General features: G+C 54.7%; 2 protein-coding genes across 2 annotated transcripts; both read left to right on the forward strand.

Moving 5' to 3' along the window:
* LOC135314702 (protocadherin alpha-2-like) lies at positions 1–3202 on the forward strand. The gene has a single exon (XM_064458801.1). It carries the CDS (start codon positions 400–402, stop codon positions 3046–3048), a length of 2649 nt encoding a protein of 882 aa, XP_064314871.1. The 5' UTR covers positions 1–399; the 3' UTR covers positions 3049–3202.
* Positions 3203–12048: 8846 nt separating this feature from the next.
* On the forward strand, positions 12049–15112 carry LOC135314603 (protocadherin alpha-2-like). Its single transcript, XM_064458158.1, has one exon. The coding sequence runs from the start codon at positions 12302–12304 to the stop codon at positions 15110–15112; it is 2811 nt and encodes a 936-aa protein (XP_064314228.1). The 5' UTR covers positions 12049–12301.
* Positions 15113–22746: the final 7634 nt, after the last annotated feature.

A 22746-nucleotide genomic window follows, 5' to 3' on the forward strand; every position in this document is an offset into this window, starting at 1 on the left:
AGAAGAAGAACGAGAAAGGAAGCAGGGACAAAAATAATCCACACAACGAAGGAGAGTGGCATAATGGCAAAAGAAATAATGAGAGAAAGAAAGAGAGACAAAATAAAGAGAAGAAAAAGCAAGAGGAGGAAGGAAGACCAGCCGGCAGCGGAGGTGTGACGAGCGCGGGTGCGGAGGCGCGGGCGAGCGTGGGGAGCGTGTGAGGCGGCGGAGCAGCACACGGTGTCGCTGCAGGCTCAGAAACGGCGGCGGAGCGGCGAGGCGGCTCCGCCCCGGTGCGGCGGAGAGCCCGGCTGTGAGCGCGGGGGGGCGGCGCGGGGCGGGCAGGAGAGCCGGCGCGTCCGTGCGGCGGCGGGGAGCCGTGCGGGGCCCGGGCGGGTGGAGGCGGCGGCGGCGGCGATGGGCGTGTGGTGGGGGCCCGCGGTGCGTGTGCTGGTGCTGCAGGCGGCCTGGGCGCTGGTCGGCGGGCAGGTGCGCTACTCGGTGCCGGAGGAAGCCGAGGCCGGGACGGTGGTGGGGCGCCTGGCGCAGGACCTGGGCCTGGAGGCGGTGGATCCGGAGGCGCGGCGGCTGCGGCTGGTGGCGCAGGGCCGGCGGGCGAGCGTGGAGGTGAGCGGGGCGAGCGGGGCGCTGGTGGTGAGCTCGCGGCTGGACCGGGAGGAGCTGTGCGGGAAGAGCGCGCCGTGCGCCCTGCGCCTGGAGGTGCTGGTGGAGCGGCCGCTGCGCGTCTTCCACGTGGAGCTGGAGGTGACCGACATCAACGACAACGCCCCGCTCTTCCCCGCCGCCCGGAAAAACCTCAGCATCGCGGAATCGTCGCTGCCGGGGTCTCGGTTCCCGCTGGAGGGCGCGTCGGATGCAGATATCGGAGCCAACGCGCAGCTCTCCTACACACTCAGCCCCAGCGACAGTTTCCGTCTCGATTTAGAAAAATCAAATGAAGGGACTATTGTACCCGATATTGTTTTAACGAAACCGCTGGACCGGGAGACGGTGGCTGTGCACCGACTGATGGTGACGGCGAGTGACGGGGGCCGGCCGCCGCTGACGGGCACGATGGAGGTGGTGATCTCTGTGCTGGACGCGAACGACAACGCGCCCCAGTTCAACCAGTCGGTGTATAAAGTGCAGCTGCCGGAGAGCGCTGCAGAGGGGACGCTGGTGGCTCGGGTGAACGCCACGGATCCGGACGAGGGAATAAACAGCGAGGTGACGTACACGGTGACCAGCTTCTACCCCGTGAGTGAAGAAGATATTATTACCGTCAACCCGAAGACGGGCGAGATGCGACTCACGGGCGCCCTGGACTTCGAAGAAGTCAAAATCATTCATTTTCGTATTGAAGCGAGAGACAAAGGGACGCCCCCGCTGTCGGGTCACTGCAGGGTGGTGTTGGAGGTGGTGGACGTGAACGACAACGCGCCGGAGGTGTGGGTGACGTCGCTGTCGGTGCCGGTGCCGGAGGACGCGGCGGTGGGGACGGTGGTGGCGCTGCTGAGCGTGTCGGACCGGGACTCGGGGGCGAACGGTCGGGTGCGCTGCGCGGCGTGGCCGCCGTCGCCGTTCGGGCTGGTGTCGACGTTCGCGGGCTCGTACTCGCTGGTGCTGCGGGAGTCGCTGGACCGGGAGCGGGTGGCGGAGTACGAGGTGGAGGTGCGGGCGGAGGACGGCGGGGCGCCGCCGCTGCGCGCCAGCCGCGCGGTGCGGGTGCCGGTGTCGGACGTGAACGACAACGCGCCGGCGTTCGCGCAGGCCGTGTACACGGTGCTGGCGCGGGAGAACAACGCGGCGGGCGCGGAGCTGGCGCGGCTGTGGGCGCGGGACCCGGACGAGGCGGGCAACGGGCGCGTGAGCTACTCGGTGGCGGAGGGCGGCGGCGGGGGCGCGGCGGCGGTGGTCGGGGGGTGGCGCCCGGCGTCGAGCTACGTGTCGGTGGACGCGGAGAGCGGGCGGCTGTGGGCGCTGCAGCCGTTGGACTACGAGGAGGTGCAGGTGCTGCAGTTCGAGGTGCGGGCGGTGGACGCGGGGGAGCCGCCGCTGTGCGGCAACGCCACGGTGCAGGTCTTCGTGGTGGACGAGAACGACAACGCGCCGGCGCTGCTGCCGGCGGCGGGCGGCGGGCCGTGGGCCGGTGCGTCGGGCGAGGCGGCGTCGTCGGGGCCGGGCTCGGGGGCGTTGTGGGCGTGGGCGGCGTGGGGGGCGCCGGCGGGGCAGGTGGTGGCGAAGATCCGCGCGGTGGACGCGGACTCGGGCTACAACGCGTGGCTGCGCTACGAGCTGTGGGAGCCGCGGGAGAAGGGCCCGTTCCGCGTGGGGCTGTACAGCGGCGAGGTGAGCACGGCGCGGGCGCTGGAGGAGGCGGACGGCCCGCGGCAGAGGCTGGTGATCGTGGTGCGGGACCACGGGGAGCCGGCGCGCTCGGCCACGGCCACGCTGAGCGTGTCGCTGGTGGAGGGCGCCGAGGCGGCGCTGGCGGCCGCGGGCTCGTCCTCGTCCTCCTCGTCGTCCCCGTCCTCGTCGGGGGCGGGGCTGCGGCCGGCGGCGGGCGCGGAGGGCGGCGCGGCGGCGGCGGCGGCGGCGGCGGCGGCGACGACGAACGTGTGGCTGGTGGTGGCCATCTGCGCGGTGTCGAGCCTGTTCCTGCTGGCGGTGGTGCTGTACGGGGCGTCGCGGTGGGCGCCGCGGGCGGCCGTGCTGTCGGGGCCCGGGCCGGCGACGCTGGTGTGCGCCAGCGAAGTGGGGAGCTGGTCGTACTCGCAGCGCCAGAGCCGGAGCCTGTGCGTGGCGGACGGCGCGGGCAAGAGCGACCTGATGGTTTTCAGCCCCAACTTCCCGCCGCCGCCCGGTCCCGCGGCGAAGGAGACGCAGCCGGAGCCGCCCGCTCTCCTGGACACGGTCAGTGGCCCTCCCTTTCTCGCCTCTCGCCCCTTCCCCCTTTTTGCTAGTCTCGCCCGAGTCGCCCTTCTCGCCCGCCGCCTGGGCAGGCGGTGGTGGGAGCCGGGCTCAGCCCCGGGGCCTGCGGGCGGTGGGTGCTGGTCGGGTGCTTAGGGCTGTTAACGGGACCTTTGCACCTGCCTTCACGTCCTTGGCGGGGCCCCTCTGCTATTGCTTTGCGGGGAAAAGGAAAGGCATTTCCCCGCCCAGCAGCAGTTACCTGTTTACTGTTCTGGGTGGGAGTTGTTCTCCCGTGGAATGCAGTCACTGCCGAAGTGATGAGAGGGGCTGGGACATGGGCTTTGCAGATGCTCTTGCTTGCTGCTGTGTAGCATTTCCACCCGAGCTTGCTGAAGGGGTGCAAAACAGGCAGGCTGTGGTGGTGACAGTCCCCCAGGCACTATTTGCTGCTTCAACACCGTTGCTGACTGCAGATCACGCTGGTATCAGTATTTTCAAAAACAAACAAAAAATCAGCTCCAAATTTTCCTACAGATTAGTTACCATCCATAACAGTGCTGTGCTCGTCAGCATTTGGGTTGCTCTCTCACAGAAGGAGATCAATGCCCATTGCCACTAGAGCTATCCTGCCACCACCTCTACCAATAGCTGTGTAATGTTTCAGAGGAGGAGCAGAGCTCACCAGTGTATAACATTTCCATCTCAGGTAACGGAAGCATTTCAAACCATGAAGGGTCAACTACAGGGTGTCTGCTGAACACAGTGTGCTTGATACCGCCTGTATGCTTTTTATGGTGCCGTTACTCATGGGAGTGGTCGTGGACTTGTGTTCCTGGGCAGAGCAGCAGTGTGACGTATGCTGGCTTGTTCTGATGTTCTATCAATGAGTGCATGAGCAGCCACACCTTTACAGAAGTCCCAGAAAGCTTCTGACCAACAAAACAAAACAAAAAAATCTGTAAAGACCAGCCGTACCCAAGCCCCAATAACAAACCGCCAAAGCCGAATTCTTCCACTGAATCAATACCATCCATTACGCTGGGGTGCTTGTCAACGTTTGGGTTGTTCTCTCTCAGCATGACATCAACGCCATTGCCATTTTGAGCTCTTCCAACATCACCTTTGGAAAGAGCAGAGATCCTGCTGGACTCAGTGTGTGTGATACGATCTGTATGTATATTTTTATGGTGCTGTCATTGCTGGGAAGGGTCTCTGAAAGTCCAGTTGAGCCCTGAGGTGGGAAAGGAGGCTGTGGCTTTTCTGTTGCAGAGGTGAAGGTGGCAGTGGCACTGAATAGGTCCTGGCCATGCCGTGATGTGAAAGGTGACCTTGAGCAGTGGGAAGACTTGTCTGAGGGAAGTGGTAGACCTTGGGAAGACCGTGGGCCATGTGATAAAAAACACAAACGGGAGACATTTGCTTGCCTTGAGACTGCATGTCTCAGGGTGGGGAATGGAGGTTGGCTGGAGGAAAGGATGAGGCAGGATGGGCGCAGTGTGTGCTTTTGCAGGATCCTTTCCCAGGCTCCCAAAAGTCTGGAGTTGGAGGCCTTCCTGATCTTGAGATCATGTGTGGTATTGAATGTCCACAATGTCTTTTGAGGTTAGGAGAATCAGGCACCAGAAAGAGTCCCTTGTGCTGCTGGCTGTCTGACGTAGGCAATGTGTTGATAAGCGGGGGTGAGCTGCAGGCTGCTGAATACTGTTTGATGAAGGTTTTCCCCTCTTCTTTTGAGAAAGGTGTTGTGGGTGTGTAGTGCTTCAATCTGCTGTCCTTGTATAGCTGTGGGCATCTATAGTAGCTTCCACCAACATTGGTTGATGTTGCCGTGATGGTTCCTTGATCCTCCTTCACGCAGGATTTGTAAGGGCACATGATGAAGTGGGTGTAATCTTTGTGCTCTTGATTTTGCCGACTAGTGCACTAGCAGAGTCGGTGTCAGTAGAGATGGTTTGTCCCCTTGTCATGATTCTCTCATTTGGTTACATGCATGTACACAACAAACCGTCCGGAGTAGACCAACCCCTTTTTCTGTACTAGAAATTCTCTCACCCAGTTAATATGGTGAGTGTGCTTGTGCTTTGGCATTTGGTGTGCTTCCGTCCAAGAATGACAGCTGTAATCACAGAGTCCTTAAGAACTGCAATATGCATCTCCATGTTGTTTCCATCTGAGAATGCTGAAAAGGCAAAATCATGCGGGGTGAAGTTTAGGCACCTGGGAAGAGGCTGCCAGATGCTGTGTGGCTTTGCAGCCTTCCATATGTTCTTTGTGCAAATTGTGAGGGAAGTAGAGGACGTGCAAAGGTCTGGGTCATGCCAAGAGAGGGGTTTGGAGCTGGGCATGTTGTTGGGGTTGAGCAATGTCTGAGTGTTTTGGCAGTGATCCTGCGAGTGGTAGTGAGTAGGGCCTGGGCTTGTGTCACTGGGAGGATGACTTTGAGCAGGTGTCGTGATTTTAGCTGGGATAGAGTTAATTTTCTTCACTCTAGCTGGCATAGTGCTGTGCTTTGAGCTTAGCATGAAAAAAATGTTGAGATAACACACAGATGTTTTGTCAGTTGCTGGGTAGTGCTTGTACTAGTCAAGGACTTTTCTAGCTTCCCATGCTCTGGGTGCTCAAGAAGCTGGGAGGGGAGGGTGCACAGCTAAGAGAGCAAAATCAAACTGACCAAAGGGATATTCCGTACCATACGACGTCATGCCCAGTATGTTACCTGGGAGGAGCTGGCCAGGGGAGGGAGGCAGCAATCACGGCTCGGGGCCGGGCAGACTCGGTCGGCAGGTGGTGAGCGGCTGTATTGTTTGTGTTTCTGTGGTTTTTTTCCTTTTTTTTTTCCTTTTCCATTTTATTATATTAACATTATTGTCATTATTATCATAACCATTATTATAATTATTATTTTATTGTAATTATTAAACTGTGCTTGTCTCAATCCACAAGTTCTTTTGCTCTTCCGATTCTCTTCCCCATCCCACAGGGGTGGGGGGGAGTGAGCGAGTGGCTGCGTGGTGTTTAGTTGCCCGCTGAGGCTGAACCACAACAGCAGGGAAGAGTCTTTCCTGGTGGAAATGGAGACGCTGGGTAGAACACGTTCTGTGTCATGAGGAAAGACTGGAGAATGTCTGCTTGGGTGTGGAGATGCTATTTCCTATGGTGTGGGATAGAGGATGGCAGTAGAAAACCTTGAGAACATCCCTGGCACACAACAGTGGTTCCCCGGGATCCTTCAAGACCTCCAGAATTTCTGCATATCTCATGTACATGCACATACACAACAATCCCTGCCGAGGATCCCAACTAACTTTTTCTATGGTAGAAATTCTCCCACACAGTTGATATGGTGAGTGTGCTTGTGCTTTGGCATTTGGTGTGTTTCCATCCAAGAATGAAATCTGTGCAGAGTGGCATCTGAGCTGTAATCACAGCTTCAATCACAGAGTCCTTAAGAATGCCATTTCCAATGGTGTGGGATAGAGGATGCCATCAAAAAACCTTGACAACAGCCCTGGCGCACAGTGCTGTTTCCCCAGTATCCTTCCAGGACCTCCAGAAATCCTGAATATCGTCGCCCCGTGATGTTTTCCATGGTATTGCTGCTTGTGAAAGTAACTGCCATATGTGCCTTTAATCACTTGGTTTTATTGTGGAATGTTGTTGGTCAAACAGAAGCTTTTTGACATTTGGATCATGCTGCCAGCCATCTCTGAACCTTGCTTGGTCTTGTCTCCACTCGTAGTCTTGCTAGGGAGGGCAAGAAGTGGTCTCTGCATTCAGGATGTTGACAGGCCTTGAGTTTCAACAGAGTGGAATGGGGTCCTTTGGTTTTCTTGTCTCCTCTCACTAAACCGCCCACCCTTTTGCGTTTTTTTTTTCCCCCTCTCACATTGGCAATATGTTGGTAACAGTGGGTGAGATGCAGACTGCTGAATTTAGGCAGCTGTCAGTTTGCCAATGTTTGGATGTTTTCCAGTCAGTGTAGGGGGATGGCTTTTCCACTCTCCTGATCTAAGTTTCCCTTTGAGAGAATGTCCTTTGCTTTCAGGTGTCCTTCCTGCTTCCCCTGTGATAGAAGTACATAAGGGACACTGTGCAGGTTTTGCAGAACATGAGTCCTTTTTTTCTGTCCATCATCCCCATAAATCTGTGATAATGTTAAGGGAAAATGTTGTCCTTTAAAACCAATTCTCCTATCGTGAAGATATTTCCTTTCTGAAGAAGCAACAGGTAAGTCACTCACACCTGAGGTGGATGTGGTGTTTTGAGAGACAGGTGTACTTTTGCTCCTATTCACTTGTGGCATCTTTATGTTGGATTGCCTGAATGTTGCCTGGACTGTAATGGCTGTAGTCATTCTCCATTTTGTTGTACCACTAGAGTCATTAAAAACATAGGGAAGGTGTTGTGGACTTCTCCTATGTTTATTTCCCAATAATGATGTTACTCTACTTAGCAGCATAAAGTATTCAGGCAGAAGAGTTTGACCCAAGGTAAGTGTTCAAAATGGGAATTTTCTTTTTCTGCACCACCCCCACCCCCATTCCCGAGGTTGTCAATTTGCGTTCTGAACCAGAGAAGTAGTGTGAAAAACGCTGGCCTCTTTTGATGTTCTTTTGGAATTTGTATCAAGAGCCACATCATTACAGAAGCCCTGGAAATCACCTTTTCTGACAAGAATAAAAAAAACCAAAACAAAACCCAAAACAATAAAAGCAAACCAACCCAAAGAAAGAATGCAAACTCAAAGATCTACCCCTAACCAACAAGACCAAAAGCAAGTTCTCCCCCACAGTTGATATCATCTGTTACGCTGTGGTCCTCAACATTTTGGTTTTCTCTCAGAGGATGAAACCAATGGCATTGCTATTTAGAGCTGTCGCAACATCACCTTTAGGAAGAGTATTGCTACCAGGTCTGCCACATTTCCATCTGAGACAGCTGAAACCTTGCAAAACATGAAGGGTCATCAGCAGATAGTCTGCTGCCACCGTGCCTATGATACCTTTGTTTTGTTGTTTTTTTTTTTTTCTGGCGGTCTCATTGCTGGGAAGTGCCTGCAAAATCTGGAGTGAGCCCTGAGGTGGGAAAGGAAAGCATGGGCATCCATAGTAACTTCCATGTGGGTTGATATTGCCAGTATGGTTGTGTACTGCTCCTCAAGTGGGATTTGTAAGCAGATGTGCTGAAGATGTGGGTGTAATCTTTTTACTTTTTACTTCCCCTGCTTGTGCACTTCCACAGGTGGCCTCAGTAGAGACGGCATGTCCCCTTCTCATGCTTAACTCACAGATGCACAGGTACATGCCATATCCTTCAGAGTAGGCTAGCTCTGGTGTTCTATGGTAGAAGTTGTCCCACACAGTTGATACGGTGAGTGTTCTTGCACTTCACCATTTGGTGTTGTTCGCTTGAAAAATAAAATCCATCCAGCTTGGGATCAGTCTGTCATAGCTCTAATCACAGAATCCTTAAGAAGTCTAACCTTCAGCTCTGTGGTGTTTCCATCTGAGATTGCTGAAAAGGCGCAAAACATTCAGGGTGAAGGTCAGGCATCTGGGAAGAGCCTGCCAGAGAGTGAGCGGCTTTGCATCCCTCCCTGTGTTCTTTGTGCCAATCATGAGGGAAGGTGAGGACGTGCAAAGGCCTGTGTCATGCCCAGCATGGGTTTTATTGCTGGGCCATGCTGTTGTGGTGGAGCAGTGTCTGGGTATGGTAGCAGCGATCTTCTGAGTGGCACGGAATAGGGCTTAGGTCATCTGTCATGGGAAGGGTGACGCTGAGCGGGGAAGAGCCTTGTGTGAGGAAATGGAGATGCTGTGTAGAACACAGAGTGTGTCATTGATGAAGAACTGGAGAATGTCTGCTTAGCTGGAGACCTCATTTTGCAGGGCTTGGGATAGAGGATTCCAGTAAAAAACCTTGGGCAGATGCACAGTGGTTGTTTCCTGGGATCCTCTCAGGACCTCCAGAAGTACTGCATATCCTCACGCCTTGGTGTTGTCCATGCAATTCCTGCCAGATGTGAAGACATGCGTTGTAGGCACCTTTGATCATTTGTTTTTCACATGGAATGGTGTTGATCAAGCAGAAGGTTTTCCAAATTTTGATCACATTTGGCCACCCTTCTCTGAACATCTGCTTGGTTAATTCTCTGCTCTCAGTCTTTGTAGGGAGTAGAAAAGTGCTCTCCATATTCAGCAAGTTGGCAGACCCTGTGTTTCATCAAACGGAATGGGATGTTTTGGATTTCTTCTCTCCTCTTACCAAACACTTCCTTTTGTTTTTTTTTTTTTGTCCTTCTCTCACGTTGGCAATGTGTTGGTAACAGTGGTTGAGGTGCAGACTGCTGAATTTTGGCAGCTGTCGGGAGATAGCAGAGTTTCAGTCAGTTGGCGATTGGTGTGTGTGGGATGGCTTTTCCACTGTCCTGAGCTGATGTTGATGTTGAGAGAATGTCGTTAGGTTTCAGGTCTCCCTCCTTGTTGCCCTGCGATACAAGTGCATAAGGGAGCAATGCAGAGTGTCCAGTGATACATAACCCTCCGGGCTTTTGCAGAATGCGGGTCCTTTTATTCTATCCATCTTCCCCAGAAATCCATGATAATGTTAAGGGGAAACGTCCCTTCAAACCGATTGCCCTGCCCTGAAAATATTTCCTTTCTGAAGACGCGACCAGTGATGCTACAGGTAAGTCACTCACTCCTAAAGAGGATGTGTTTGAGAGAGAGATGCACTGTTGTTCCTGTTTAGTTGTGGTATCTTCATCTTGGGTTGAGTGAGCGTTGAGTGGACTGAAAGCCAGACTCGGTGATCCTTGTGGGTCCCTTCCAACTTGAGATATTCTATGATTGGACCAGCAAAGCCCCACTCTCTGCTCTCATTCCTTTTGTGCTGCTTCCAGGCACCGTGTGAGGAAGTGGCAGCAAGGACGGATGGAGGAGGGACCCTAATGCGTTTCTCAGAGTGGATGTGTTGGGTACGGAGGGGATGATCTGAGTGATGATGCCACGGTGTTACCTTGGGGTGTTTTGAGGTGTGGCTCATGCTAATGAATGAGAAGTGTTCTGTGGGGACTGATGCCCCATGGTATGGAGGTCGTTGCTGTGTAGTTCTGGCAGAGCATGCCTGCCTGAAAGGAGAAGCAAGAGCTTGACATTCATCATGCAGGTGAAAAAGAAGGCTGGAAGAACAGCTCTTCATCGAGGTAGATGAAGAGTGCTTGGGAGGTGTGGTTGCCCTGTGTTCTTTGAGCCTTCTTGGAGGACTGGTGTGCTGGATTGTGGTGGGTTGGAGTTCCAGAGTGAAAGACTCCCCTGGGTTGTTTGGATTCATTGGAACACTTTTTGCACAGATGTCCAAGTACCTGGAGCTTGGCCTGTGCTTCAGAGCGAGGTGAATTCTGCTCTTGAGAGGACAGAGGCTGAAGAGTGTGGTCTTCCTTCGACAAGTGGAGGTGAAGGTGCACTCTGTCTGTCTTGCGTAGATGGGAGGAAAGCAGGAAGGTTGTTCCCCGTCTGGGTGGTTGGAGGGCAACAGGAAAGATGAACGAGAGGTCTTGCCAAAGGGCACGTTTGTGCTTCATGTTGAGCGTGGTGTAGACATGTAGAAAATGTTTTGTTAAAAGGGAAAAGGAAGAGATAAGGATGGAACTAGGAGACAAGGGGAGGCAAGGGTAGGGCAGGTTGGGGCAAAAAAGAAGGGAGAGAAGGAAAAGAAGGAGGAAAGAGGAAAAAGATGAAAGGAAGAGAAAGGAAGAGAGGAAGAATTAAGAAGGAGGAGAAAAAGAAGGAGGAAGAAAGAAAGAAGGAAAGAAGGAAATGGAAACAGGACTGTATGTAAAGAAAAAGGAAGGAAGGAAGGAAGAATAAAATAATGAAGAAATGAAAGAGAAGGGAAGATGGGGAAAAGGACTGTATGCAAATGAAAAAGCAAGGAAGGAGGAAAGACAGATGGAAGGAATCAATTGGAAAAAAGGAAGGAAGAGCTGACAGAGGAGATTACATGGATGCACTGATGTTGTGTCTATGTGCTGAATGAAGCTGAGAATCTCGGCTTCCTTGTTACTCAGGGACGCTGTGCCGGGCTTGATGTAAAGTGGTGAGGAAGGGGAAAGAGCTGTTGCCAGAGGGCATATTCTTACCGCATGGCGAACGTGGTGTAGTCGTGTACAAACCACGTTGGTATGAGTAGAAAGAAGAGTCAAAAATGGAGAAAGGGAAGAGGAGGAAAGGGCTGGGAAGAGAGCAGAAGTACAAGAAAGAGAAAGGAGAGAAGGAAGAAACAACAGAGAAGGAAAAGCAAAGCAGAACAAAGCAAGCAATAGAAAGAACTAAGATAAAATAATAAATTAAAATTGCATGATCAATGCACGATAAACTAGCATGCACATCTGCTATCACTGTACACGGAAAGATGGTGAGAGGAAGAAAGGCAGAAAGGAAGAAGCAATGATGGAAGGAGGGAAGGAAGGAAGATGACAAAGAAGAGAAAAAAAGGAAGAGACCATGGAGAAGAGTACCAGGGTGCACGAACTTTGTTTGCAGAAGGAAGACTCAGAAAATGAAAGCAAAAAGGCAAGGAAGGAATGCGAAATTTAAAAGGAAGGAAAGCGGGAAGAATGAAAGAATAGAAGGGAAGAAGGAATAGGAAGGAAGGTAGGAAGGAAGCGATGATAGATTACCAGCACGCACGGACCTTAGCTCTAAGCCGCTGAACAGACCTGGTCCCGACAGCCGCCCCCTTGGTTAGAGTACGGCGCTCCGGCGGTGATACCGGGTAATTACCGGTGATGGCTCCGTCTTTGCCGGCCTCCGCCGCGGCGCCGGAGGCGACTGGTGAGCTGCGAGCGGGTGTAAAGAAGAGAGAAGGATGGCAAGAGAGGGGAAAGGTGAGTAAAGATTGGGGTACGGCAGGGCAAGAACGAAAAGGAGAAGAAAGAGAAGTGTTGTGAAAGGGAAAGAGAAAGAAAGTGAAAACCGAAGTATGGTAACTGGAGGGGAAAAAGGCGAGAAGAAGAACGAGAAAGGAAGCAGGGACGAAAGGAATCCACACAACGAAAGAGCCTGGCATAATGGCAAAAGAAATAAAAATAGAAAGAAAGAGAGAAAGAAAATAGCGAGAAGAAAAGTCAAGAGGAGGGAAGAACAACAGCCGGCAGCGGAGGTGCCGAGCGCGGGTGCGGAGGCGCGGGCGAGCGTGGGGAGCGTGTGAGGCGGCGGAGCAGCACACGGTGTCGCTGCAGGCTCAGAAACGGCGGCGGAGCGGCGAGGCGGCTCCGCCCCGGTGCGGCGGAGAGCCCGGCTGTGAGCGCGGGGGGGCGGCGCGGGGCGGGCAGGAGAGCCGGCGCGTCCGTGCGGCGGCGGGGAGCCGTGCGGGGCCCGGGCGGGTGGAGGCGGCGGCGGCGGCGATGGGCGTGTGGTGGGGGCCCGCGGTGCGTGTGCTGGTGCTGCAGGCGGCCTGGGCGCTGGTCGGCGGGCAGGTGCGCTACTCGGTGCCGGAGGAAGCCAAGGCCGGGACGGTGGTGGGGCGCCTGGCGCAGGACCTGGGCCTGGAGGCGGTGGATCCGGAGGCGCGGCGGCTGCGGCTGGTGGCGCAGGGCCGGCGGGCGAGCGTGGAGGTGAGCGGGGCGAGCGGGGCGCTGGTGGTGAGCTCGCGGCTGGACCGGGAGGAGCTGTGCGGGAAGAGCGCGCCGTGCGCCCTGCGCCTGGAGGTGCTGGTGGAGCGGCCGCTGCGCGTCTTCCACGTGGAGCTGGAGGTGACCGACATCAACGACAACGCCCCGCTCTTCCCCGCCGCCCGGAAAAATCTGAATTTATCAGAGAACTCCCCTCCCGGGTCTCGGTTCCCGCTGGAGGGCGCGTCGGATGCAGATATCGGAGCCAACGCGCAGCTCTCCTACACACTCAGCCCCAGCGAGCACTTTATCCTCGATGTTAAATCTGCTGATGTAAAGAGGAATTCTGTGTTTCTGGTGCTCGCGAAACCGCTGGACCGGGAGACGGTGGCTGTGCACCGGCTGGTGGTGACGGCGAGTGACGGGGGCCGGCCGCCGCTGACGGGCACGATGGAGGTGGTGATCTCTGTGCTGGACGCGAACGACAACGCGCCCCAGTTCAACCAGTCGGTGTATAAAGTGCAGCTGCTGGAGAGCGCTGCAGAGGGGACGCTGGTGGCTCGGGTGAACGCCACCGACCCGGACGTGGGAAGCAATGCGGACGTGATGTTCTCTGCCAGCAATATATTTCCTCCAGGGCGCTTAAACCTTTTCAGTTTAAATCCGAGGACAGGCGAGATCCGGCTCACGGGCGCCCTGGACTATGAAGACGTCCGTTCATACGAGATACAAATCGAAGCGACAGATAAGGGGACGCCCCCGCTGTCGGGTCACTGTAGCGTGGAGCTGGAGTTACTGGACGTGAACGACAACGCGCCGGAGGTGTGGGTGACGTCGCTGTCGGTGCCGGTGCCGGAGGACGCGGCGGTGGGGACGGTGGTGGCGCTGCTGAGCGTGTCGGACCGGGACTCGGGGGCGAACGGTCGGGTGCGCTGCGCGGCGTGGCCGCCGTCGCCGTTCGGGCTGGTGTCGACGTTCGCGGGCTCGTACTCGCTGGTGCTGCGGGAGTCGCTGGACCGGGAGCGGGTGGCGGAGTACGAGGTGGAGGTGCGGGCGGAGGACGGCGGGGCGCCGCCGCTGCGCGCCAGCCGCGCGGTGCGGGTGCCGGTGTCGGACGTGAACGACAACGCGCCGGCGTTCGCGCAGGCCGTGTACACGGTGCTGGCGCGGGAGAACAACGCGGCGGGCGCGGAGCTGGCGCGGCTGTGGGCGCGGGACCCGGACGAGGCGGGCAACGGGCGCGTGAGCTACTCGGTGGCGGAGGGCGGCGGCGGGGGCGCGGCGGCGGTGGTCGGGGGGTGGCGCCCGGCGTCGAGCTACGTGTCGGTGGACGCGGAGAGCGGGCGGCTGTGGGCGCTGCAGCCGTTGGACTACGAGGAGGTGCAGGTGCTGCAGTTCGAGGTGCGGGCGGTGGACGCGGGGGAGCCGCCGCTGTGCGGCAACGCCACGGTGCAGGTCTTCGTGGTGGACGAGAACGACAACGCGCCGGCGCTGCTGCCGGCGGCGGGCGGCGGGCCGTGGGCCGGTGCGTCGGGCTCGGCGGCGGCGTCGGGGCCGGGCTCGGGGGCGTTGTGGGCGTGGGCGGCGTGGGGGGCGCCGGCGGGGCAGGTGGTGGCGAAGATCCGCGCGGTGGACGCGGACTCGGGCTACAACGCGTGGCTGCGCTACGAGCTGTGGGAGCCGCGGGAGAAGGGCCCGTTCCGCGTGGGGCTGTACAGCGGCGAGGTGAGCACGGCGCGGGCGCTGGAGGAGGCGGACGGCCCGCGGCAGAGGCTGGTGATCGTGGTGCGGGACCACGGGGAGCCGGCGCGCTCGGCCACGGCCACGCTGAGCGTGTCGCTGGTGGAGGGCGCCGAGGCGGCGCTGGCGGCCGCGGGCTCGTCCTCGTCCTCCTCGTCGTCCCCGTCCTCGTCGGGGGCGGGGCTGCGGCCGGCGGCGGGCGCGGAGGGCGGCGCGGCGGCGGCGGCGGCGGCGGCGGCGACGACGAACGTGTGGCTGGTGGTGGCCATCTGCGCGGTGTCGAGCCTGTTCCTGCTGGCGGTGGTGCTGTACGGGGCGTCGCGGTGGGCGCCGCGGGCGGCCGTGCTGTCGGGGCCCGGGCCGGCGACGCTGGTGTGCGCCAGCGAAGTGGGGAGCTGGTCGTACTCGCAGCGCCAGAGCCGGAGCCTGTGCGTGGCGGACGGCGCGGGCAAGAGCGACCTGATGGTTTTCAGCCCCAACTTCCCGCCGCCGCCCGGTCCCGCGGCGAAGGAGACGCAGCCGGAGCCGCCCGCTCTCCTGGACACGGTCAGTGGCCCTCCCTTTCTCGCCTCTCGCCCCTTCCCCCTTTTTGCTAGTCTCGCCCGAGTCGCCCTTCTCGCCCGCCGCCTGGGCAGGCGGTGGTGGGAGCCGGGCTCAGCCCCGGGGCCTGCGGGCGGTGGGTGCTGGTCGGGTGCTTCGGGCTGTGAACGGGACCTTTGCACCTGCCTTCACGTCCTTGGCGGGGCCCCTCTGCTATTGCTTTGCGGGGAAAAGGAAAGGCATTTCCCCGCCCAGCAGCAGTTACCTGTTTACTGTTCTGGGTGGGAGTTGTTCTCCCGTGGAATGCAGTCACTGCCGAAGTGATGAGAGGGGCTAGGACATGGGCTTTGCAGATGCTCTTGCTTGCTGCTGTGTAGCATTTCCACCCGAGCTTGCTGAAGGGGTGCAAAACAGGCAGGCTGTGGTGGTGACAGTCCCCCAGGCACTATTTGCTGCTTCAACACCGTTGCTGACTGCAGATCACGCTGGTATCAGTATTTTCAAAAACAAACAAAAAATCAGCTCCAAATTTTCCTACAGATTAGTTACCATCCATAACAGTGCTGTGCTCGTCAGCATTTGGGTTGCTCTCTCACAGAAGGAGATCAATGCCCATTGCCACTAGAGCTATCCTGCCACCACCTCTGCCAATAGCTGTGTAATGTTTTCAGAGGAGGAGCAGAGCTCACCAGTGTATAACATTTCCATCTCAGGTAACGGAAGCATTTCAAACCATGAAGGGTCAACTACAGGGTGTCTGCTGAACACAGTGTGCTTGATACCACCTGTATGCTTTTTATGGTGCCGTTACTGATGGGAGTGGTCGTGGACTTGTGTTCCTGGGCAGAGCAGCAGTGTGACGTATGCTGGCTTGTTCTGATGTTCTATCAATGAGTGCATGAGCAGCCACACCTTTACAGAAGTCCCAGAAGGCTTCTGTCCAACAAAACAAAAAAATCTGTAAAGACCAGCCGTACCCAAGCCCCAATAACAAACCGCCAAAGCCGAATTCTTCCACTGAATCAATACCATCCATTACGCTGGGGTGCTTGTCAACGTTTGGGTTGTTCTCTCTCAGCATGACATCAACGCCATTGCCATTTTGAGCTCTTCCAACATCACCTTTGGAAAGAGCAGAGATTCTGCTGGACTCAGTGTGTGTGATACGATCTGTATGTATATTTTTATGGTGCTGTCATTGCTGGGAAGGGTCTCTGAAAGTCCAGTTGAGCCCTGAGGTGGGAAAGGAGGCTGTGGCTTTTCTGTTGCAGAGGTGAAGGTGGCAGTGGCACTGAATAGGTCCTGGCCATGCCGTGATGTGAAAGGTGACCTTGAGCAGTGGGAAGACTTGTCTAAGGGAAGTGGTAGTCCTTGGAAAGACCGTGGGCCATGTGGTGATAAAACAAGAATGGGAGACATTTGCTTGCCTTGAGACTGCATGTCTCAGGGTGGGGAATGGAGGTTGGCTGGAGGAAAGGATGAGGCAGGATGGGCGCAGTGTGTGCTTTTGCAGGATCCTTTCCCAGGCTCCCAAGGGTGTGGAGTTGGAGGCCTTCCTGATCTTGAGATCATGTGTGGTATTGAAATGTCCACAATGTCTTTTGAGGTTAGGAGAATCAGGCACCAGAAAGAGTCCCTTGTGCTGCTGGCGGTCTGACGTAGGCAATGTGTTGATAAGCGGGGGTGAGCTGCAGGCTGCTGAATACTGTTTGATGAAGGTTTTCCCCTCTTCTTTTGAGAAAGGTGTTGTGGGTGTGTAGTGCTTCAATCTGCTGTCCTTGTATAGCCGTGGGCATCTATAGTAGCTTCCATCAACATTGGTTGATGTTGCCGTGATGGTTCCTTGATCCTCCTTCACGCAGGATTTGTAAGGGCACGTGATGAAGTGGGTGTAATCTTTGTGCTCTTGATTTTGCCAACTAGTGCACTAGCAGAGTTGGTGTCAGTAGAGATGGTTTGTCCCCTTGTCATGATTCTCTCATTTGGTTACATGCACTTACACAACAAACCGTCCGGAGTAGACCAACCCCTTTTTCTGTAATAGAAATTCTCCCACCCAGTTAATATGGTGAGTGTGCTTGTGCTTTGGCATTTGGTGTGTTTCCGTCCAAGAATGACAGCTGTAATCACAGAGTCCTTAAGAACTGCAATATGCATCTCCATGTTGTTTCCATCTGAGAATGCTGAAAAGGCAAAATCATGCGGGGTGAAGTTTAGGCACCTGGGAAGAGGCTGCCAGATGCTGTGTGGCTTTGCAGCCTTCCATATGTTCTTTGTGCAAATTGTGAGGGAAGTAGAGGACGTGCAAAGGTCTGGGTCATGCCAAGAGAGGGGTTTGGAGCTGGGCATGTTGTTGGGGTTGAGCAATGTCTGAGTGTTTTGGCAGTGATCCTGCGAGTGGTAGTGAGTAGGGCCTGGGCTTGTGTCACTGGGAGGATGACTTTGAGCAGAGAAGAGTCTTTCCTGGTTGAAATGGATATGTTGGGTAGAACACATTCTGTGTCATTGAGGAAAAACTGGAGAATGTGTGCTTGGGTGTGGGGATGCTGTTTCCTGTGGTGTGGGAAAGAGGATGGCAGCAGAAAACCTTGAGAACATCCCTGGCACACAACGGTGGTTCCCCGGGAAAATTCAAGACCTCCAGAATTTCTGCAAATCCTTGCACCATGTTCTTCTCTTACTGCTTGTGCAGATAACTGCCTTGTGTGCCTTTAATCACTTGGTTTTGGTGTGGAATATTGTTGGTCAACGAGAAGCTTCTTCAAATCTGGATCATGCTGCCAGCCATCTCTGAACCTTGCTTCGTCTTGTCTCTGCTCTTAGTGTTAGTCTTGCTAGGGAGAGCAAGAAGTGGTCTCTGCATTCAGGATGTTGACAAACCTTGTGTTTCAATAGAGTGCAATGGGGTCCTTAGATGCTCTTCTCTCCTCTCCCCAAAACTGCCCACCCTTTTTGCTTTTTTTTCTCTCACATTGGCAATGTGTTGTTGGTAACAGTGGGTGAGATGCAGACTGCTGAACTTCGGCAGCTGTCAGGTGGCAGACGTTATGGGTGATTTCCCATCAGTGTGGAGGATGGCTTTTCTACTCTCCTCATCTAAGTTTCCCTTTGAGTGAATGTCCTTAGCTTTCAGATGTCCTTCCTGCTTCCCCTTTGACAGAAGTGCCTAAGGGGCTCTGTGCAGGTTTTGCAGAACATGAGTCATTTTTTTTCTGTCCAGCCTCGCCAGAAATCTGTGATAACATTAAGGGAAAATGTCCTTTAAAACCAATTTTCCTGTGCTGAAAATATCTCCTTTCTGAAGAAGGAACCAGTGACGCTACAGGTAAGTCACTCACACCTGAGGTGGATATGTTTAGAGAGAAAAGTGTACTTCTGATCCTCTTCCTCTTCCTAACCAGTTGTGGCATCTTTATGTTGGATCGCCCGAACGTTGCCTGGATTGTAATGCCTGTAGGTTTGGACCAGAAACCACCACTGCCTGTTCTCGTTCCTTTCCTGCTGCTTGCAGGCACAACATGAGCATGCGGCAACAAAGACTGAGGGAGGAGTGTCCTCAGTGTGTTTCTTTGGGTGGGTGTGCTGGACACCAAGGAGATGTTCTCAGTGGAAATGTCATGCTGCTACATTAGTGGCATGTGTTTGGCTGTGTGATGGGTGGTTTGCGATCACAAAGGAGAGGTGTTCCCTGGGGGCATTGCGTGTCTGCCTGAAAGGGAAGGGCAAATGAAGTTGCCATTCCACGTGCAGGTGAAAATGCACCAGGAAGAATGGCTCTTCCTCAAGGTGTATGACGAGTGCTGAGGAGCTGTGGTTGCCCTGTGATTTTTCAGCCTTTGTGGAGGATTGTGGTGCAGGGCTGGGAGGGGTGTGAGCTCCAGAATGAGAGACTCTCCGGTGTTGTTTGGACTCTCTGGAGTGTGTTTGCACAGATGTCAAGTACCTGGGACTTGGGCTTGTGTTTCAGTTCAAGCTGGCCAGCACTGTGAAGGACAACAAAAAGGGCTTTTTAAAATATGTTAACAGCAAAAGGAGGATCAGAGACGACAACAGTCTGTGAGTTGATGAGGTTGGCCGCCTCGCAGAGAGGGATGTAGGCAAAGCAAAGATGTTTAATGTTTTGTTTGCCTGCGTCTTTAACACCGATGATGGGGCCTGGGACCCCCAGAGGCCTGTGTTGGAAGAGCATGTCTAGGGGATTGCAACGAGGAAGGCCAAGGCCCACTTGGAGCTCAATCTGGCAAGGGATGTCAAGGATAACAAGAAGGGCTTCTTCAAATACATCGGTAGTAAAAGAAAGACCGGGGAAACTGTGGGTCCGCTGCTGAAAGAGGTGGGTGCCCTGGTGATGCAGGATGCATCATGCCAAAGGCAGAGTTACTGAATGCCTTCTTTGCTTCAGCCTTTACTGCTAAGGCTGCCCCTCAGGCATCCCAGCCCCAGAGGTGAGTGAGAAAATCTGGAGAAAGGAAGGCTTCCCCTTGGTTGAGGAGGGTTGGGTTACAGATCGTTTAGGCACTGGATCCGCACAAATGATAGAATCATAGGATGGTTTAGGTTGGAAGGGACGTTTAGAGGTCATCTAGTCCAACCCCGCCTGCAGTGAGCGGGGATATCTTCAGCTAGATCAGGGTGCTGAGAGCCCTGTCCAACCTGACCGTGAGTGTTTCTAGGGATGGGGCCTTCACAGCCTCTCTGGGCAACCCATTCCAGTGTTTCACCAGCCTCAATGTAAAAAATTTTTTCCTAATATCCAGTCTAAATCTACCTTCCTTTGGTTTAAAGCCATTACCCCTTGTCCTGTCACAATAGGCCTTGCTAAAGAGATTGCCCTCATCTTTCCTATAGCCCCCCTCTAAGTACTGAAAGGCCAGTATAACGGCTCCCTGCAGCCTTCTCTTCTCCAGGCTGAACAACCCCAACTCTCTGAGCCTGTCCACACAGGAGAGGTGCTCCAGCCCTCGGATCAGTTTTGTGTCCCTCCTCTGCACCCGCTCCAACAGTTCCATGTCCTTCTTGTGCTGAGGGCGCTTGACCTGGACACAGTACTCCAGGCGTGGTCTCATCAGAGTGGAGTAGAGGGGCAGAATCACTTCCCTCGACCTGCTGGCCATGCTTCTTTTGATGCAGCCCAGGGTACGGTTGGCTTTCTGGGCTGCAAGTGCACATTGTTGGCTCATGTCCAGCTTTTTGTTTACCAGTACCCCCAAGTCCTTCTCCTCAGGGCTGCTCTCAGTCCCTTCGTCCCCCAGCCTGTATTGCTCTCAGGGGTCGCCCTGACCCAGGTGCAGGCCTTGCACTTGGCCTTGTTGAACCACATGAGTTTCTCACAGGCCCACCTCTCCAGCTTGTCTAGGTCTCTTTGGAGAGAAATCCATGGGCCCCGATGGGATGCACAGATGAGTGCAGGGGGAGCTGGCAGCTGCTGTTGCTAAGCCACTCTCCATCACCTGTGAAAGGTCATGGAGAACAGGAGAGGTTCCTGAGGACTGGAGGGTAGCCCATGTCACTGGAGTCTTCAAAAAGGGCAGGAAGGAGGACCCAGGAACCTATAGGCCAGTCAGCCTCCCCTCCATCATGGAGAGGAAAAGAAGGTTATCAGGAGTTGTCAACATGGATTCACCAAGGGGAGATCATGCTTGATGAGCCTGAGAGCCTTCTATGATGGCATGACTGGCCAGGTCGATGAAGGGAGACCAATGGCTGTTGTTTACCTCGACTTCAGCAAGGCTTTTGGCACTGTCTCCCATAACATCCTCATAGGTAAGCTTAGGAAGTGTGGGTTAGGTGAGTGCACAGTGAGGTGGATTGAGAACTGTCTGAATGGCAGAACTCAGAGGGTTGTGATCAACAGCGCAGTCTGGTTGGAGCCCTGTAACTAGCGGTGTTCCCCAGGCACCTGTACCACGTCCTGTCCTGTTCAACATATTCATCAGCGACCTAGATGAAGGGACAGAGTGTACCCTCGGCAAGTTTGCTGCTGATAAAAAAACGGGGAGGAGTGGCTGATACACCAGAAAGCTGTGCAGCCGTTCAGTGAGATGTGAACAGGCTGGAGAGCTGGGCCAAGGGGAACCTCATGAAATTCAACACGAGCGAGTGTAAGGTCCTGCACCTGGGGAGGAACAATGACACGCACCAGCACCAGTTTGGTGTTGACCTCCTGGAAATCAGCTCTGCTGAGAAGAACCTGGGAGTGTTGATGGACAGCAAGTTGACCATGAGCCAGCTCTGTGCCCTTGTGGCCAAGAAGGCCAACAGTATGCTGGGGTGCATTAAAAGGAGTGTGGCCAGCAGGTCGAGGAAGGTTTTCCTCCCCTTCTACTCCACCCTAGTGAGGCCACATCTGGATTATTGCATCCATTTCTGGGCTCCCCAGATCAAGAAGGACAGGGAACTACTGGAGAGAGTCCAGCAGAGAGCTAGAAAGATGATCAGGGGACCAGAACACCTCTCTTGTGAGGAAAGGCTGAGAGACCTGGGTTTGTTCAGCCTGGAGAAGAGGAGACTGAGGGGGGATCTTATACTGCTTAAAGAGTGAATGTCAAGAGGATGGGGCCAGAGTTTTTTAAGTGGAGCCCAACGACAGGACAAGGAGCAATGGGCACAAATTGGAACACAGGAAGTTTCACTTGCATATGAAGAAAAACTTCTTTACTTTGAGGGTGACAGAGCAGTGGCACGGGCTGCCCAGAGAGGTTGTGGAGTCTCCTTCTCTGGCAATATTCCTAACCTGCCTGGACGCGATCTGTGCACCCTGCTCTAGGTATACCTGCTCAAGAGCGGGGTTGGATGAGATGATCTCCAGAGGTCCCTTCCAACTTCTACCATTCTGTCATTCTGTGTGATACCATGATTATCAGGGTACACCAACACTATCTTGCAGAAGGAAGAATCAGAGAAGGGAAAGGAAAAGGCAAAGAAGGAATCTGTGCAAGTAAAAAGGGAGGGAGGGAGGGAGGGAGGGAGGGAGGGAGGAAGGAAGGAAGAATAGAAGGGAAAGAAGGATGGATGGAGGGAAGGAATAGTTTATAGATGGCATTATCAGAAACGGTAGTGGCCTCAGTAGAGGTCGCTTGTCCCCTTTTGGTGCTTAACTCAGAGATGTGCATTTAGAGCCACATCCTTCAGCGCAGGGCAGAGCTGGTTTTCTATGGTACAAATTCTCCCTCGCACTTGGTATCAAGAGTGTTGTTGCATTTCTGCATTTGGTGTGGTTTATTCAAAGCATAAAATCCATGTGACTTGTATTCCAAGCTGTCACAGCTCTAATCACAGAATCCTTAAGAACTCTAATGTTCGGCTCTGAGATGTTTCCATCTGAGATTGCTGAAAAGGCACAAAACATTCAGGGTGAAGGTCAGGCATCTGGGAAGAGCCTGCCAGAGAGTGAGCGGCTTTGCGTCCCTCCCTGTGTTCTTTGTGCCAATCATGAGGGAAGGTGAGGACGTGCAAAGGCCTGTGTCATGCCCAGCGTGGGTTTTATTGCTGGGCCATGCTGTTGTGGTGGAGCAGTGTCTGGGTATGGTAGCAGCGATCTTCTGAGTGGCACGGAATAGGGCTTAGGTCATCTGTCATGGGAAGGGTGACGCTGAGCGGGGAAGAGCCTTGTGTGAGGAAATGGAGATGCTGTGTAGAACACAGAGTGTGTCATTGATGAAGAACTGGAGAATGTCCGCTTAGCTGGAGACCTCATTTTGCAGGGCTTGGGATAGAGGATTCCAGTAAAAAACCCTGGGCAGATGCACAGTGGTTGTTTCCTGGGATCCTCTCAGGACCTCCAGAAGTACTGCATATCCTCACGCCTTGGTGTTGTCCATGCAATTCCTGCCAGATGTGAAGACATGCGTTGTAGGCACCTTTGATCATTTGTTTTTCACGTGGAATGGTGTTGATCAAGCAGAAGGTTTTCCAAATTTTGATCACATTTGGCCACCCTTCTCTGAAAATCTGTGGTT

The sequence above is a fragment of the Phalacrocorax carbo genome, chromosome 8, assembly GCF_963921805.1.
Source record: "Phalacrocorax carbo chromosome 8, bPhaCar2.1, whole genome shotgun sequence".
Classification (NCBI taxonomy): Eukaryota; Metazoa; Chordata; class Aves; order Suliformes; family Phalacrocoracidae; genus Phalacrocorax; species Phalacrocorax carbo.

Coding starts and splice junctions, on each gene's coding strand:
- LOC135314702 (XM_064458801.1), top strand. CDS start 400: ATGGGCGTGTGGTGGGGGCCCGCGGTGCGTGTGCTGGTGCTGCAGGCG.
- LOC135314603 (XM_064458158.1), top strand. CDS start 12,302: ATGGGCGTGTGGTGGGGGCCCGCGGTGCGTGTGCTGGTGCTGCAGGCG.